Genomic DNA, 19299 nt, shown 5'->3' on the forward strand with positions numbered 1-19299 from the left:
CAGAACTGAAGTGTATTAGTAAGGGTAAGTTTAAGGGAAAAAAAGAGAGAGGGGAAAAATTAGATCTGACAAATAAAAACCAAAGGATAAGATGGTTGGTTCAAGAACTGCCTTAGCAGTAATAACTTTGAATGGATTAAACTCCCCAATTAAAAGATATGGACTGGCAGAATGGATTAAAAAGTATGATCCATTGATATGCTGTTTACAAGGGACTCATCTTAGGCCCAGCAATGCAAAGAGATCAAAAGTGAAAGGTTGAAAAAGAATATTCCATGCAAGCTACAGCCAAAAGAAAGCAGAGGTGGCTATAATAATTTCAGAAAAAAATATACTTTCAATGCAAAGATGTCATAAGAGATAAAGAAGAACACTTTATGTTAATAAAATAAACAATCCACCAAGAACAAATAACAATCATATATGTTTATGCACCCAATCAGAGTGCTCCAAGGTACATGAGACAAACATTGGCAAAACTCAAGGGAGCAATAGATGTTTCTACAACAATACTGGGAGACTTCAGCACAGCACCCTCTTCTATAGATAGAACAACAAGACAGAGGACCAATATGGAAATTAAGAACATAAACAATGTGATAAATGAATTAATCCTAACAGACATCTATAGATTGTTCCATCCCAAATTATCAGGATACACATTGTTCTCTAGCACTCATGGAATGTACCTGATATGCTGGGGAACAAAAAAAGTCTCAACAAATTTAAAATGATTGAAATTCAAAGCACATTCTCTGACCACAATAGAATGCAGGTGGAAATAAATAACCATCAAAGGACCAGAATTTTCACAAATATATGGAGGTTGAATAACACTCCTAAATAATCATTGGGACAAAGAAGAAATTGCAAGAGAAATCAGTAAATATCTAGAGATGAATGAAAACAAGAATACAACATATTAAAACCTATGGGGATGGAAGAAAATGGTGGCATAGAGAAAAAGCTAGTGTGTCCCCCTGGAACAACTAATAAACAACCAGGAACAGCTAGTAAATAATATGGAATAACTGCGGGGGGACAAACGTGACCATCCACTCATCATACACCAACCTGAATTGGGAGGAATGCCCGATATTGCAGCATAGAATATGTAAGTAAAAACTGTGGATCCAAGCCAGAAGCCCCTGCCCCCACAGCCTGAACTGCAAAGCCTAGTGGTGCTAGAGAGCACCACTCTCTGAGCAAGCAAATATAGGTCAGCTGAGCTCCAACTGGGGGTTTAATTAACAGCGGGGACTGCTCAATTCAAGTTATGAATCATCAACAAGCAGACAGAGGCTGTTGGTGATGACTGACCTTGGAGAGCCAGAGCATGGCTGCAGACTGGCCCTGAAGGGGGCTTTCTGTCCCTTTTTCAGCTCAGTGGTGAAAGCCTCAACCATTTTCAGTTCCCAATGCTCTGACCCAGACAAGGATGGAGATAGCACAGGCACAGAGACTATTCAAATGCTAATGACCTCTCCCTAGGGGGTTATCTTCCCTAAGAGGAAAGAAGTGGGGCCCAACTCGACTACCTGCCTTCCATTAAGAACCAGACCCCAGAGCCTGCAGGAAAACAGCCATGGGCCACACCTCCTTACACCAGTCTGGAGTTACAGGCTGACAGGCATCATCTGCTGGGTAGAAAAGCACAGTGACTTGAGGCCTCACAGCATGTGTCAATTTTCTAAGACACCCTCATGGAGGTGTGATACTATTTCCTCCTTCTGAAACCTGAGCCTGTTCTGGTTTGGGAAAACCTAATTGGCATAACCAAGGAAACCAGATGCCTAGACAACAGAAAACTACAACCTACACTAAGAAAAATGAAGTTATGGCCCAGTCAGAGGAACAAACTTACACTTCAACTGAGATACAGGAATTGATACAACTAATTTTAAATCAATTCAAAAAGTTTAGAGAAGATATGGCAAAAGAGATAAAGCAAATAATGAAAACACTGGCCATACATAAGGTAGCAGTCAAAAGTTCGAAAAAACAACAGACAGAATGTATGGAAATGAAAGGCGCAACACAAGAGATGAAAGACTCAATGGAGACATACAACAACAGATCTCAAGAGGCAGAAGAAAACACTCAGGATCAGAGAGCAAGAAACCTGAAAGCATACACACAAAAGAACAGATAGGGGAAAGAATGGAAAAATATGAGCAATGTCTCCAGGAATTGAATGACAACATGAAACTCAGAATGTATGTGTCATGGGTGTCCAAGAAGGAGAAGAGAAGGGAAAAGGGGCAGAAGCAATAACAGAGGAAATAATCAATGAAAATTTCCCATCTCTTATGAAAGACATAAAATTACAGATGCAAGAAATGCAGCGTACCCCAAACAGAATAGATCTGAATAGGCCTACACCAAGACACTTAATAATCAGATTATCAAACATCAAAGACAAAGAGAGAATCCTGAAAGCAGCAAGAGAAAAGTGATCCATCACATACAAAGGAAGCTTAATAAGACTATGTGCAGATGTCTCAATAGAAACCATAGAGGCAAGAAAGAAGTGGGGTGATATATTTAAGATACTGAAAGAGAAAAACCACCAACCAAGAATCTTATATCTGGCAAAACTGTCCTTCAAATATGAGGGAGAGTTTAAAATATTCTCTGACAAACAATGACAGAATTTGTGAACAAGATACCTGCTCTACAGGAAACACTAAAGGAAGCACAGCAGACAGAAAGGAAAAGACAGGAGAGAGAGGTTTGGAAAACAATTTTGGGAGATAGTAGCACTGCAATGTAAGTACACTGAACAAAGATGACTGTGAGTATGGTTGAAAGAGGAAGGTTAGGAGCATGTGGGACACCAGAACAAAAGATAAAAGATAAAGATGGGACCGTATAACTCATTGAAACCTACGATGCTCAGTGATTGCAATAAAAGGTACAAATATGTTTTTACATAAGGTAGAACAAATGAAAGTCAACATTGCAAGGTTTTAAAAATAGGGTGGGATTGGGGGGGAAATACAATCAATGCAAACTAGAGACTATAATTAACATAAACATTGTATTATGCTTCCTTTAATGTAACAAACGCAATATACCAAAGCTAAATGCATATGGGGGGGGTATAGGGGAAGGATATGGGGACTCCTGGCATTGGTCATGGTGTCTGACTCTTTAGTTTACTGCTATCTTTCCTTTTGTTGCTTTCGAGCTGTCATGTTTTTTTTTCTCTCTTTCATTTTTCTTTTTCTTTTGTCTTACCTTCTTTGACTCTTCCTCTTTCTTTATGGAAGAAATGGAGATGTCTTTATATAGATAATGGCAGTGGTGCTGAATACATAAATACATGACTATACAGGGAACCAATGATTGTTTACTTAGGATGGAATGTATGGCATGTGAACAAAACTGTCTTAAACAATGGGTTGATGAAGAAACCTTGAGGGCACTATATTGAGTGAAATAAGACAGACACATAAAGACAGATATTGCAGGGTCTCACTGATATGAACTAATTATAATATGTAAACTCATATACATGAAATATAAGTTACCAGGATATAGAATGAGGCTAAAGAATGGGGAGCAGTTGCTTATTATGAGCACAGTGTTCAACTAGGGTGAACTTAAAACATTTGGAAATGGACAGAGGTGATGGTAGCACATTGTGAGAATAACTAACAGTGCTGAATGGTGTGTGAAGGTGGTGGAAAGGGGAAGCTCAGGGTCATGTATATCACCAGAAGGAAAGTTGGAGGTTAAAAGATGGGAATGTATAAAACAGTGAATCTGTTGGTGGACAATGTCCGTGATTAACTGTACAAATATTAGAAATCTCTCTCATGAATTAGAACACATGTATGACACTATAACTAGAAGGTAATAATAGGGGGGCATATAGGAAAAATATATACCTATTGCAAACTATATACTACAGTTAGTAGTATTTTAACATTCTTTCATCAACAGTAACAAATGTACTGTACCAAAACTATGAATCAATAATTGAGGGGGTTGGTTAGGGGCATGGGAGGATTTGAGTTTCCTTTTCTGTCTTTATTTTTTTCTGGAGTAATGAAAATGTTCTAAAAACTGAAAAAAAGTTAATTGTGGTGATGGATGCACAGCTGTATGATGGTACCGTGGGCAATTGTTTGTACACTTTGGATCTTTGGATAATTGTATGGTATGTGAACAACCTCAATAAAAAATTTAAAAAAAAGTAAAACAATTGGCAAAAAAAAAAAAAACCTATGGGATGCAGCAAAGGTGATGCTGAGAGGGAAATTTATAGCTCTGAATGCATACGTTCAAAAGGAAGAAAGAGCTAAAACCAAAGAGGTAACTGAACAACTGCAGAAGCTGGAGAATGAACACCAAACTCACCCTAATGCAAGTAGAAGAAAGACGTAATGAAGATTAAAGCAGAAATAAAGGGGCTGAAGAACAAAAACACAATAGAATCAATAAAACCAAAATTGGTTCTTTGAGAAGATCAACAAGATTGGAAAACCCTTATCTAGACTGACAAAATAAAAATCAGAGAAGACCAAAATAAACAAAATGAGAGGGGCCTCATTACTGGGGATACTGAAGAAATTAAAGAAATCGTAAAAGGATAGTATGAACAACAGTATGACAACAAACTAAACAACATAGAGGAAATGAACAATTTCCTGGAAATGCATGAACAACCCCTAGAGTGACCTGCGTAGAAACAGAAGACCTGAGCAAACCAATAAAAAGTGTAGAGATCCAATCAGTCATCAAAAATCTTCCTAAAAAGAAAAGCCCAGGGTGAGATAGCCTGCCAAAGGCTACAAACAGCATCTCTATTTGCCACTGACACTTCCAGCACCACTGAATCAGCTCATATAAAGCCACAGTGGTCAAAACAGCATGCTGTTGGCACAAAGATAGACATATTGATCCATGGAATTGAATTGAGATTTCAGAAATAGGCCCCCAGATCTATGGTTAACTGATATTTGATAAGGTCCCCAAATCCACTAAACTGGGACAGAACAGTCTCTTCAACAAATGGGGCTGGGAGAACTGGATATCCATATCCAAAAGAATGAAAGAGGACCCCTACCCCACACCCTATTCAAAAATTATCTCAAAGTGGATTAAAGACCTCAATATAAGAGACAGCACAATAAAACTCCTAGACAAAAATATGGGGAAACACCTTCAAGACCTAGTAATAAGTAGCTTCTTGGAACTGAAACCCAAAGCAAAATCAATGAAAGAATAAATGGGAACTCCTCAAAATCAAAAGCTTCTATGCCTCAAAGCATTTTGTCAAAAAGGTAAAGATGCAGCCAACTCAATGGAAGAAAATACTTGGAACCATATATCTAATAGGAGACTGATATCCTGCATATATAAAGAAATCCTACAACTCAACAACAATAATACAAACAGCCCAATTATAAAATGGGCAAAAGATACAAAAAGACGTTTATCTGAACCAGAAATACAAATGGCTAAAACACACACACACACACACACGAAAAAATGTTCATATTCTCTATCTACTAGGGAAATTCCAATCACAACCACAATGAGATTATTATCTCATACCTCCTAAAGTGGCTGCTATTAAAGAAACAGGAAACTACAAGTGTTGAAGAGGATCTGAAGAAGTTGGAACACTTATTCACTGGTTGTGGGAATGTAAAGTGGTACAGCTGCTGTGGAGGATATTTTGATGATTCCTCAGGAAGGTAAATATAGAGTTGCTTTACAACCCTGCAATCCTGCTATTCGGGATATACCCAGGGATCTGAAGGGAGGGAGGAAAACAGACATTTGCACACTGATGTTCATAGAATTATTCACAGTTGCCAAAAGATGGAAACAACCCAAATGTCCTTCAACAGATGAGTGGATAAACAAAATGTGGTATATACACACGATGGAATACTACGCAGTTGTAAGAAGGAACAAGGTCCTTCTTACCATATGGCAACATGGGTGAATCCTGAAGACATAATGCTGAGTGAGATAAGTCAGACAGAAATGGAGAGACATTGTGTGTAAACTTCTATGAACTCCCTGAACTATGTAAAATCAGTGTCTTATAATGTAGAATATTGGGGACCTAGAGATAGACAGAAGTTAGTGAAGGGGAAATGACTACCTAATATGTACAGATATGTTAATGAAGACATACTTAAAGGTATGGGAATGGACACGGATGATGTTTGTTCGTTAATGGATTATAAGTATCAGTGCTGCACTGAAGGACAACATGATTGAAAGTGGCTGTTTAAAGGCATGTAACCCACAGAGTAGCACTACAAACATAAATATGCTTGCATGATCTACTTCTAAGGTATGACACTGGTACAAAGAGTTAACAACAGAGATATGGGAAAAACTACCTATTCCATACTATGGACTATATTTAATATGAATACCTTACGAATACCACACTAATACTAGGGATAAATATTTAGGGGCTGGTAAGAGCTTTGGGGTGTTATAGGTTATGAAAATTGTTTAAAATCGAGAGTGATAATGATTGTACAACTAAGTGAATATAATGTGTGAGACATTGTTTATCTTGGACAGAATATATGCTATGTTAGGAACCCCCTACTTAATAAGTCAAGCCCTCAGTCTTGAGGCTTGCTCTTGTGAAACTTATGACTGTAAATGGGAGGCTTTGCCTTCCTATAATTATGCCTAAGAGGCACCTCCAGAGAACTTTTGTTGCTCAGATGTGGCCTTCCTTTCTCTAAGCCTGTGCTGGTTTGAATGTATTATGTCCCCCAGAAAAAGCCATATTCTTTGATGCAGTGTTGTGGGGCAGAGGTTTTGGTGCTGATTAGATTTGCATGGAAATGCACCCCACCCAACTGTAGGTGATAACTCTGATGAGATATTTCCATGGAGGCGTGGCCCTACCATTCAGGGTGGGCCTTGATCAGTGGAGCCATGTAAATGAGCTGACAGGCAGAGGAGACTCAGTGCAGCTGTGAGTGACGTTCTGAAGAGGAGCTACAGCCAAGAGGGACGCTTTGAAGAAAGCACAGGAGCTGCAGATGAGAGACAGTTTGAAGATGGCCGTTGAAAGCAGACTTTTGCTCCGGAGAAGCTGAGAGAGGACAAATACCCCAAGTGCAACTAAGAGTGACATTTTTGAGGAACTGCAGCTTAGCAAGGAACGTCCTGGGAGAAAGCCATTTTGAAACCAGAACCTTGGAGCAGACGCCAGCCACGTGCCTTCCCAGCTAACAGAGGTTTTCCGGACACCATTGGCCATTCTCCAGTGAAGGTACCCGATTGCTGATGTGTTACCTTGGACACTTTATGGCCTTAAGACTGTAACTGTGTAACCAAATAAACCCCTTTTATAAAAGCCAATCCATCTCTGGTATTTTGCATTCTGACAGCATTAGCAAACTAGGACAAAGCCCAACTCAGCAAATAAATTCATTACCCTCCCCACTACTTGGGACATGACTCCCAGGGGAGTGAGTCTCCCTGGCAATGCAGGACATGACTCCCAGGAATGAGCCTGCTCCTGCCAGTGAGGGATTGAAAATGCCTATTTGACCAAAAGGGGGAAAAAGAAAGGTAACACACTGAGGTCACGGTGGCTGAGAGATCCAAAATAGAGTCAAGAGGCTATCCTGAAGGTTTCTCTTATGCAAGCTCCAGCTAGACATCCCAAATGGCCACAGTATGCCAAGCTCTAACCAACAGTAGTCCCAAAAATGCCTCAATTCCTGTCTGAGACTCTATAAAAGTTTCACTCACTTTTTTCAGAAACCTAAGTTTATTTTTCAGAACCTAAATCCACCAGAGTGTTCCTATGCCAGACAAGTCCTAAAACCCAGAGGCAACAGCCTCTTTAAGAACAACAAACAGATGCAGCCCCCTTCCCCATACTGTTGACACCCCCTTTCAATATGAACAAGTTAGGGTGCTCACTGCCCAGATATCCCTGATGACTGAGAAAGTGATCAAAGGAGAGAGAGGGGTAGCAAAAGACAAGATAGGATTTAACAAAGGATTACAAATACTGAATCTTTATATAATTTTTTTTAGTTTCTAGTGAACTAGGATAGCTAGAAGGAAATAACTGACACAGTGGAACTGTAACTCATAGCATCATATTAAATTTGCTCTATAGCTAGTTGTTAAATTGTACTTTGAAAGTTATCACCTTTCTGTATATATGTTATACTTCACAATAAGGAAATAACTGAAATTGTGGAACTGTAACCCATAAGATCCTTTGAAATTTGCTAACTACTTGTTAAATTGTATTTTTGAAAGTTATCACTTTTCTGTATGTGTTATATTTCACATTAAAAAATGTAAAAAAAATTGTGGTACAAGTTCTAGCTAAAGCCATTAGGCAAGAAAAAGAAGTAAAAAGCATTCAAATCAGAAAGGAAGGTGTAAAACTTTTGCTATTTGCAGACTACATGATCCTATATTAAGAAAATCCCCCCAAAACTATGACAAAGCCACTTTAGCTAATAAATGAGCCCAGCAAAGTGGCAGGATACAAGATCATTATGCAAAAATCAGTAGGGTTTCTATACACTAATAATAACCTATTTACGGAGGTAATAAGAAATTCCATTTACAATAGCCACTAAAAGAATTAGATATCTAGGAATAAGCTTTACTAAGGACATAAGTGACCTGTATACAGACAACTCAAAACACTGCTAAAATGAATCAAAGAAAGACATACCATGTTCATGAATTGGAAGGCTGTCATTAAGATGTCAATTCTACCCAAATTGATACACAGATTCAATGCACTATCAATCAAAATTCCAACAGCCTACTTTGCAGAAGTGGGAAAGCTAATTATAAAATTTATTTGGAAGGGTATGGGACCTCGAATAGCCAAAAACATCTTGAAAAAGAAGAATGAAGTGGGAGGACTCATGCTTCCAGACTTTAAAGCACATTATAAAGCCACAGTGGCCAAAACAGCATGGTATTGGCATAAAGATAGATATATTGATCAATGGAATCGAATTGAGAGTTCAGAAACAGACCCTCAGATCTATGGTCAATTGATTTTTGACAAAGCTCCCAAATCCACTCAACTGGGACAGAACAATCTCTTCAGGAAATGGTATTGGGAACTGGAAATCCATTTCCAAAATAATGAAAGAGAACACCTATCTCAGACCTTATACAAAAATTAATTCAAGGGAGATGGAAGAAGATGGCAGCATAGAGAGGAGTAGAAGCTAGTTAGTCCCCCTGAAACAACTAATCCAGGAACAACTAGTAAATAATCTGGAATAACTGCTGGGGGACAAACGTGACTGTCCACTCATCAAACACCAACCTGGATTGGGAGGTATGCCTGAGATCGCAGCATAAAATCTGTAAGTAAAAACTGCAGACCTGTGCTGAGAGGCCCTCCCCCACAGCAGCCCGAACTGCAAAACCTTGCTGTGATACAGAGCAGCACTCTCTGAACAAGCAAATATACCTCAGTCCAGCTCCAACTGGGGTTCTGATTAACAAATGTTGACTGCTCAATACAAGCTATGAATCCCCAACAAGAAGACAGAGGCTTTTGGTGATGACTGACCTTGGAGAGCTGGAGAGTGGCCACAGACTGACCCTAAAGGGGGGCTTTCTGTCACTTTTTGGGCTCAGTGGAGAAAGCCTCAGACATTTTCAGTTCCCAGCACTGTGACCCAAACAAGGGTGGAGATAGCAGAGGCAGAGAGACTATTCAAATGCTAATGACCTCTCCCTAGGGGCTGTATCTTCCCTAGGAGGAAGAAGGTGGTGCCAAGCTCTACTACCCACCTTCCATTCAGAACCAGACCCCAGGGCCTGGAGGAAAACAGCCACAGGCCACACCTCCTGATACCAGTCTGGAGCTACAGGCTGACAGGTGCCACCTGCTGGGCAGAAAAGCACAGTCACTTGAGGCCTCACAGCGTGTGTCAATCTTCTAAGACCCACCCTCAGGGAAACTGGATACTGTTGCCTCCTTCCACGACCTGAGCCTGTTCTGGTCTGGGAAAACCTGATTGGGGTAACCAAGGAAACCAGATGCCTAGATAACAGAAAACTGCAACCTACACTAAGAAAAACAAAGTTATGGCCCAGTCAAAGGAACAAACTTACACTTCAACTGAGATACAGGAATTTAAACAACTAATGCTAAATCAACTCAAAAAGCTTAGGGAAGATATGGCAAAAGAGATGAAGTGTATAATGAAAACACTGAGTGTACAAAAGGTAGAAATCAAAAGTTCAAAAAAACAAGTGACAAAATCTATGGAAATGAAAGGCATAACATAAGAGATGAAAAGACACAAGGGAGACATATAATAGCAGATCTCAAGAGGCAGAAGAAAACACTCAGGAACTAGGGAACAAGGCACCTGAGATCCTACACACAAAAGAACAGATAGGGAAAAGAATGGAAAAATATGAGCAACATCTCAGGGAATTGAACAACAACATGAAATGCATGAATGTACATGTCATAGGTGTCCCAGAAGGAGAAGAGAAGGGAAAAGGAGCAGAAGCAATAATCGAGGGAATAATCAATGAAAATTTCCCATTTCTTATGGAAGACATAAAATTGCAGATCCAAGAAGCACAATGTACCCCAAACAGAATAGATCTGAATAGACCTACGCAAAGACACTTAATAATCAGATTATCAAATGTCAAACAAAGAGAGAATCCTGAAAGCAGCAAGAGAAAAGTGATCCATCAAATACAAAGAAAGTTTGATAAGACTATGTGCAGATATCTCAGTAGAAACCATGGAGGTAAGGAAGTGGGGTCATATATGTAAGATACTGAATGAGAAAAACCGCCAACGAAGAATCCTATATCCAGCAAAATTGTCCTTCAAATATGAGGGAGAGCTTAAAATATTCTCTGACAAACAGACAATGACAGAATTTTTTAACAAGATACCTGCTCTACAGGAAATACTAAAGCGAGCACTACAGACGGATTGGAAAAGACAGGAGTGAGAGATTTGGAACACAATTTTGAGTGATAGTAGCACAGCAATGCAAGTACACTGAACAAAGATGACTGAGTATGGTTGAAAGAGGAATACAATCAATGAAAACTAGAGACTATAATTAACAGAAACATTGTATTATGCTTCCTTTAATGTAACAAAGGCAACATACCAAAGCTAAATGCATGTAAGTGGGAGACATAAGGGAGGGGTGTGGGACTTCTTGGCATTGGTGATGTTGTCTGACTCTTTATTCTACCTTAGTTTAATGCTATCTTTCCTTTTGTTGCTTCCTAGCTGTCATGTTTTTATTTTTCTCTCTTTTCTTTTTCTTTCGTCTCTCTACCTTCTTTGACTCTTCCTCCATCTTTGTGGAAGAAATGGAGATGTCCTTATATAGTGGTGATGGTGGTGAATACATAAATATGTGATTATACAGGGAACCATCAATTGTTTACTTAGGACAGAAAGTATGGTGGGTGAACAAAACTGTCTTAAAAAATGGGTTGATGAAGAAACCTTGGGGGCACTATATTGAGTGAAATAAGTCAGACACATAAGGACAAATATTGCATGGTCTCACTGATATGAACTAATTATAATATGTAAACTCATAGACATGAAATATAAGTTACCAGTACATAGAAGAGGCTAAAGAATGGGGAATGGTTGCTTATTATGAACAGAATGTTTAACTAGGTTGAACTTGAGTGTTTGGAAATAGACAGGGGTGATGGTAGCATGTTGTGAGAATAACTAACAGTGCTGAATGGTGTGTGAAGGTGGTGGAAAGGTTAAGCTCAGAGTCACGTTTGTCACCAGAAGGAAAGTTGGAGGTTAAAAGACGGGAATGTATAAAACAGTGAATCTTGTGATGGACAATGTCTGTGATTAACTGTACAAATATTAGAAATCTCTCTCATGAACTAGAGCAAATGTATGACACTATAACTCTATTATTAATAGAGGGGCATATAGGAAAACATATACCTATTGCAAACTGTGTACTACAGTTAGTAGTATTTTAACATTCTTTCATCAACAGTGACAAATGTACTATACCAATACTATGAGTCAGTAATGGAGGGGGGTGGTTAGGGGTATGGAAGGATTTGAGTTTCCTTTTTTTTTTGTCTTTATTTCTTTTCTGGAGTAATGAAAATTTCTAGAAACTGAAAAAAAGTTAATTGTGGTGATGGATGCACAGCTTTATGATGGTGCTGTGAGCAATTGATTGAACACTTTGGATCTTTGGATAATTGTATGGTATGTGAACAATCTCAATTAAAAAAAACATCAAATAAAAAATTAATTCTAAATGGATCAAAGACCTAAATATAAGAAGCAGGACCATTAAACTCCTAGAAGAAAATATAGGGACACACCTTCAAGATCTAGTGATAGGAGGTAGTTTCCTAGAACTGACACCCAAAGCACAAGCAACAAAAGAAAAAAGGTAAATGGGACCTCCTTAAAACTGAATACTTCTGTGCTCCAAAGGACTTTGTCAAAAGCGTGAAAAGGCAGCTGACTCAATGGGAGAACATATTTGAAAACCACATATCTGATAAGGGTTTGATATCCAGAATATATAAAGAAATCCCATAAGTTAATAATAAAAAGATGAGTGGCCCAATTTAAAAATGGGCAAAAGACATGTATAGATATTTTTCCAAAGAGGAAATACAAATGGCTAAAAAACACATGAAAAGATGCTCAGCTTCACTAGCAATTAGGGAAATGAAAATCAAAACCATAATTAGATATCATCTCACACTTGCTATATAGGCCTCTATTAAACAGGAAACCACAAATGTTGGAGAGGATATGGAGAAATTGGAACAGTTCCTCACTGCTGGTGGGAATGTAAAATGGTACAGTCACTGTGGAGGACGGTTTGGCGGTTCCTCAGAAAGCTAAGTATACAGTTGCCTTACAATCTGACAATCCTGCTACTCAGGACATACCTAGGAAGATATGTGTACAGACATTTGCACACCAATGTTCATAGAGGCATTATGCACAATTGCCAAAAGATGGAAACAACCCAAGTGTGCATCAACAGATGAATGGATAAATAAAATGTGGTATATACATACAATGGAATATTACTTGGCAGTAAGAAGGAATGAAGTCCTGAAGCACATGACAGCATGGATGATCCCTGAGGACATTGTGTTGAACGAAATAAGTAAGACACAAAAGGAAAAATATTGTATGATTCCACTGATATGAGCTAATTATAATATGTAAACTCATGGACATGAAATATAATTTACCAGGATATAGAATGAGGCTAAAGAATGGGGAGCAGTTGCTTATTATGAGCAGAATGTTCAACTAGGTTGAACTTAAGTGTTTGGAAATGGACAGAGGTGATGGTAGCACGTTATTGTGAGAATAACTAACAGTGGTGGGTGGTGTGTGAATATGGTGGAAAGGGGAAGCTCAGAGTCATGTATGTCACCGGAAGGAAAGTTGGAGGTTAAAAGATGGGAATGTATAAAACAGTGAATCTTGTGGTGGACAATGTCCATGATTAACTGTACAAATATAAAAAATATTGAAACGTTCTTTCATGAACTAGAACAAATGTATAACACTATTACAAGGAGTTAATAATAGAGGGGGTATATGGGGAAAATGCACCTATTGCAAACTATGGAGTAGAGTTAAGAGTAATATTTGAATATTCTTTCATCAACAGTAACAAATGTACTACACCAATACTGTGGGGCAATAATGGGAGGGGATAAGGGGTATGGGAGGATTTGGGTTTTATTTTTTATTCTTATTTATTTTGTGGAGTAATGAAAATGTTCTAAAATTGATCATGGGGATGTATGCACATCTACGTGATAATACTGTGAGCCAGTGATTGTATACTTTCTATGGTTTGTATGGTATATGAATATATCTCAGTGAAATTGCAAACTAATCATTATGAATTTAACAATAATGGGAATTTGAACCATTCATATTCATCAAATCCAAAGGCCTGATGTAGTTTATAATTTTGTTGTAGTCCGTGACTATTTTGCTTTCCCTTCATTGCTGCTTTGCCACTAAATTGAACTATTTTATTCCTTTAGCCTTACACATCTGGACTCAGTAACCAAGATCCATAATGGCTCAGGTAAGGTTTTTTTCCTTGACCGTAGGCAGTAATCCCTGAAATACTCCACCGACAAAAGCCAGTTTAGCTTAAGTGATTGAAGTAATGGGTACAAACTCTCTTTGAGTTTATTTTCCCAGGAGCTTTACTGCTGATCCAAACTTTTCTTTTGAACCCTATGGACTCTTTGATACTGTAGATGCACTTTATCTGGAATAAGACAAATGAAATTGAATTTAGTTTTATGATAGACCTACTCAGTGGTGTACTGATAGATGTTTAACAAACAGCTCTCAGAGACAGGGGAAGGCCCTTGATTTGTAGTGTTTGTCAGTTTCCATGGTGTAAGACCCCTACCATGATTGATTTCAAACTGCCATCATGACATCAACCAGGTCACAAACTTCCTGAAATTTTAGAAGTTGGCTCCCATGATCTGTCCCCAGCACAACACTACCAGCCTATTGTGGTAGAAATCAAAAGGGATGGACAGATAGACAGACAGATAGATGGATAAATACAAGGAAGGGTATGAAAGAGAAAATCTTTTCACACCAATGAATGTATAAGGAATTCCTATACATTTCTGCTCCTACACCTTCTCACTCTAGCTAACCCTGACTCTCTGGACTTTCTGTGCTATCTCCCCAGCTACTGGCAAAGTCACCAGTGAGAAACAGGTGGAGGCTTTCAAATGTTATAGGCAATAACTTGAGAGAAAAAAAGAAAAGAGAGATGGTTTGGTCTATCTGTCCCTTCATTTCTGTGTGGAAGTAAAACATGACAAAGAGTTAAAAGATGGTAATGCATAACATGTAAACATACTTTAAAGCTACAGTAATTTTAAAAATATATAGGAATAGCTCAAAATGGACAAATAGATCAGTGGGACTAAATACAGTCCAAAAATCGATCCATATATATACAAAAATTTACTATTTAATAAAGATGACTTCAAATCAATAGGTGAAGTATGGATTATTCACTAAATAGTTTTGGGATCGTTCATTTGTCAGTTTATTAATTCAAGAAATATTTGTCTATGCTCTGCTAGGCACTCTTCTAGACATGAGTACAGTGCTGAATGAAAGGAACAGCCTTAACTTTCCATTTGGGGAAAAACAGATTCCAACCTCACAGTCTACACAAAAATAAATACCAGATATAATGAAACTTTTACTATTAAATATGTACAAACACTTCGGAAAAATTTAGCAATTACAATTACAAAATGTCCACCAGTTCCTCTCCCAAGCACTTACCCAAGAGAAATGAAAACATTTGTCCACTCAACAACATGTACACAAATGTTCATAGCAGCATTATTTATAACAGATGAAAGGTGGGAAACAAACCAATATCCATCAATGTATGTATCAATATACAAAGTGTGATACATCCATACAACAAAGAACTATTAAGGAATAAAAAGACTAACTACTGATAACATGAACACTCTGAATAAATCTCAAAAGCCTTATGCAAATTGATACATACTCTACATAGTTCCATTTATATGAAATTTAAGAACAGGCAAAGCTAATTTATGGTGACGGCAAGCAGATCAATAGCTGTCTGGGGCTGGGAGTAGAGGGGCACTGACTACAAAGAGAACTACAGAGGGGACATGTTGGGGTGATGGCAACAATCTATATTTTGACTGGGATGGCAGTTACATGAATGCTTACATTTGTCAAAACTCATTGAAGTATACACTAAAATAGATACATTGTGTTTTCTGTAAATTATACCCCAATAAAGCTCATTTTAAAAGTGAAAAAATGCAGGAGGAAAAGGAAGAGGAGGATGTTTTTTAACTCTGGGGAGGTGATGCTCCTAAGTATGATCTTAAGCCCTGAAATCATAAAAGAAAAACTGACAAATTTAACCAAAACTTAAAGGCTTTTATAGGCCCCATCAGAAAAACTGTTAATGGTTAATATTATTGTTAATAATAATCTTTAAAAGCTAATATTTACACTTTATACTTGCCTACTGTGTGCAAGACACTGCTGAGCATTTTCCTTGCTTTAACTCATTGAATCTTCACAAGCTTGTGCAAGTAGGTACTTTTATTATCCTCTTTTACAATGAGAAAATTCAGATCAGAAGTGTTAAATAACTTGCCTGAGGTCACACAGTGAGTAAGGGGCAGAACTGAGATTAGAATCATAGTCTATTTGTCGTTCATGTCATAGGTCTCCTGAGTACTCAATGTTCCTCACTCAAATTCTATGTTAGATAAAAGGCAGGTGGAGGAGACAAGGAGGTGCACAAGTTACCTGACCTACCTGCTTCCTCTTACGTCAAATGGTCATTGGTGAGAACTAAATGGCATGATTGATGTCTGCTACTTAGAATAACATCTGGCTTATAGTTAGCTCTCAGTAAGTGTTAGCTATTATTATGATAATTGAAAAAATACTCCATTAGAAAAATTGGCAAAGGGCACAAATGGGCTATTCACAGAGAAACAGCCAATGGCAATGAAATGCTGTTCAACCTTAATATCAAAGAAGTACTGATTAAAATAGTTGTTTTTTTCACTTTTTCTCTTGGCAGAGATTAAATTGAGAGATAATTAGGTGAGGGTATGGGGAAAAGTGATCACTCTCATATACTGTTCCAAGAGGTATAATTTTGTACAATCTGGAAAATACTAGATAATCAGTTTTAAAATGTACATGGGCTTGGATCTAGCAATTCCACTTCTATAAATAAATCTTCAAAAAATTGTAGGACAAGTGTGCAAAAATAGATTTAAAAAGATATTAATCATAGTCTTTATAATAGGAAAAAATTGGATTCCAATGAAATGTCCATCAATATGTGACTTATTAAATTGAGGCATCCATTCTGATGAATATTGTGCAGCCCTAAAAAGAAGCACAAGATCTTTGCTGACAAAGAAATGTCTATGACAATGTTATGTGGGGAAAAGTAAGATAAAGCATAGTATAATTTTTATTCAAAAGTATATATTGATATATGCATATATACATACACACACTTTCTCTCATTCACATATACATCCACATATATGTACACAAATACATGCACTTACAAAAAAATCTTGGAAAATATACCCCACAGTATTAACAGTGGTCATTTCAGTAACAGTCATGTACTATGGGAGAGTCAAAGATATTTCCATTGGGAGAAATTTGTTTCAAAAAAATATCATAGAGTCATTGTCTCACCATGAGGCGAACTCAGCTAAGGCTTAGAAGAACAACATTTTAACTACATTAGTTCACAATAAGGCATGAAAGATAACTCCCTTACTCTTTATCCCTCTGGTATTTCCTAATTTTAAAAGATCTATCCAGTGAACTGAATTAATGGATTTATTTCTTCAATGTAAGTAACATTTGATAAGCAACTTTCCTAAAGAGTATGTGGAAAACTAAGTTGCAGAATGCAGAGTTCTAGCTCTCTAGGAAGTTATGGCCATTTGCAGTGTGGGAAAGTCTGAAGAATGGAGAAAGGAACCCTTTTGGGGCTCTTAGCTGGTTTGCCTAAGGGAGTAAAGAGCTGACCATCTTGCCACTTTCTGCATAGCCAGGCTTCCTTCTGGCTTATGGATCCAGGAGTGTTTGTAATAGCCTCAGAATAGATATCTGCTTTGCTCAGCTCCTCTGTCTTTTCCTTGGCTGGCCAAAGAAATCTTCTGCCAGTCCTACTTACCTTACATTTTCTACTTCCTCCTCCAACCCTTTCTTCCTCTTTCTTGCAATAGTTGGGGGCTATTGGTGGTGAGTGGGAACAAGCCAGTGAACAGTGCTCTTCCACAGTGACCTCATCTGTGTTTTTCCTATTGAAGTGTTTACCAAGAATCTGTGCAGTCAGATGTCAGCAGTCAGCGGGCCTCTCCTCCAGTGGTTGGAGGACAGACTGGAGCAAAACCAACAACATTTGCAAGAGTTGCAACAAGAAAAGGAAGAACTTATGCAAGAACTTTCTTCCCTAGAATAAGGCAGGAGACAAAATGGGGTAAAAAAAAAAAACTTATTTTTTCAATTTGTGTACTAAATATAGTCTGTGAAAATACACGTAACAAGCATAGGCAGGCAATGGATTGGCTCTTCTGATATCCCAATGCATGAATTTTACTCATGCAGTAAACACAAGATGTCTTTCTAAGAATTTCATTAGAGCTGACTGATGCCTCCTACCTGTAACTGGCCTAAGAGAGCATATGCAAGATGATTTAAGTAGAATATGAAAGTTTTTTAAAAAGGCTGTGGAAGATACATTGGCAAGGGACACCTTGGAATAAAATATCTGAGAATGTATTTTAAATATTTATTTTTCCCGTGTTTTACTTGGAAGTTTTATTTTCATTTTCAGATATGTTCTTCAAACAGAAGAGGATTTCATGTTTCAATTTGGTTGTTATAATGCTTATGTTGGACAAGTAAATAAGTATACCAGGGTTGGTGAAAGGAAGTATAGGTGACTCATCAGCACACCTTACTTTTTGTCCTCATTTAGAGGCATGTGTTTCATGTCTTCCTTCTTGATATCTAAATATGTATTCTGAGCTAGCTAATCAAAGGCTGGATGTATGTGGTTGAACCAAACAGATGAATTCTGCCATATTTGACTCTGAAACAAATTCCTATTGAGCAAATCCTATTTACATAGGAACTTCCATTATAATATAAATGTGTTTCTCCAGAAACATTTAGGACTTGGGTTGTAATAAAAATCATGCTTTAAAAAGTTCTGTTGCAGTATTATTATCATGTATAACTATAAATGGTGTGTCCTCAGCAAAGAGTTAGACCCATTTCATACTGAAAATTAAAGTGGGGGTTGGCAAAGGTGAAAAAAGAAAACCAAGAGAATACCAATTCCAACAATAGTAGTGATAACGGGTTATTTTTTTAAATTCTTGTTTCTCCCTAGATAATTGTTTTTCAAATTTCCAAGTGTAGTCCCAGAACCACTTGGAGGTCAAACTCCTTCCCTGGGGGTGGATCCCAGAAATCTGCATCAATTCCCCAGCTAATTCTGAGGCATATTAATGCTTGAAAACCACTACCAGAGGGAATATGGGATACAAATGCTAAATTTTTCTTAATTCTTCACAGTCTCATTTCTTCTCTGTTCTTTTCTTTCCCTACAGGAAAGACGAAAATATCAAGATGTAAAATTAATTAAGCTAAATCAATTTTGAAGAAGAAGAATAAAGTTGGAAGACTCACATTACCCA

The 19299-nt window shown here is 37.7% G+C and overlaps 1 protein-coding gene across 2 annotated transcripts in view; it reads left to right on the forward strand.

Moving 5' to 3' along the window:
• BRCC3 (BRCA1/BRCA2-containing complex subunit 3) overlaps positions 1 to 19295 on the forward strand; it is a 130651-nt gene extending 111356 nt beyond the window's left edge. For both annotated transcript variants that reach the window (XM_037821074.1, XM_037821075.1), the window contains 3 exons: positions 14059 to 14102; positions 17905 to 18074; positions 19213 to 19295. In XM_037821074.1, the coding sequence (XP_037677002.1) occupies positions 14059 to 14102; positions 17905 to 18056 (196 nt within the window). In that variant the 3' untranslated portion in view covers positions 18057 to 18074; positions 19213 to 19295. The remainder of the gene's footprint in view (positions 1 to 14058; positions 14103 to 17904; positions 18075 to 19212) is intronic.
• The last annotated feature ends 4 nt before the right edge of the window (positions 19296 to 19299 follow it).

Source organism: Choloepus didactylus, chromosome X, assembly GCF_015220235.1.
Source record: "Choloepus didactylus isolate mChoDid1 chromosome X, mChoDid1.pri, whole genome shotgun sequence".
In the NCBI taxonomy this organism is placed as follows: domain Eukaryota; kingdom Metazoa; phylum Chordata; class Mammalia; order Pilosa; family Megalonychidae; genus Choloepus; species Choloepus didactylus.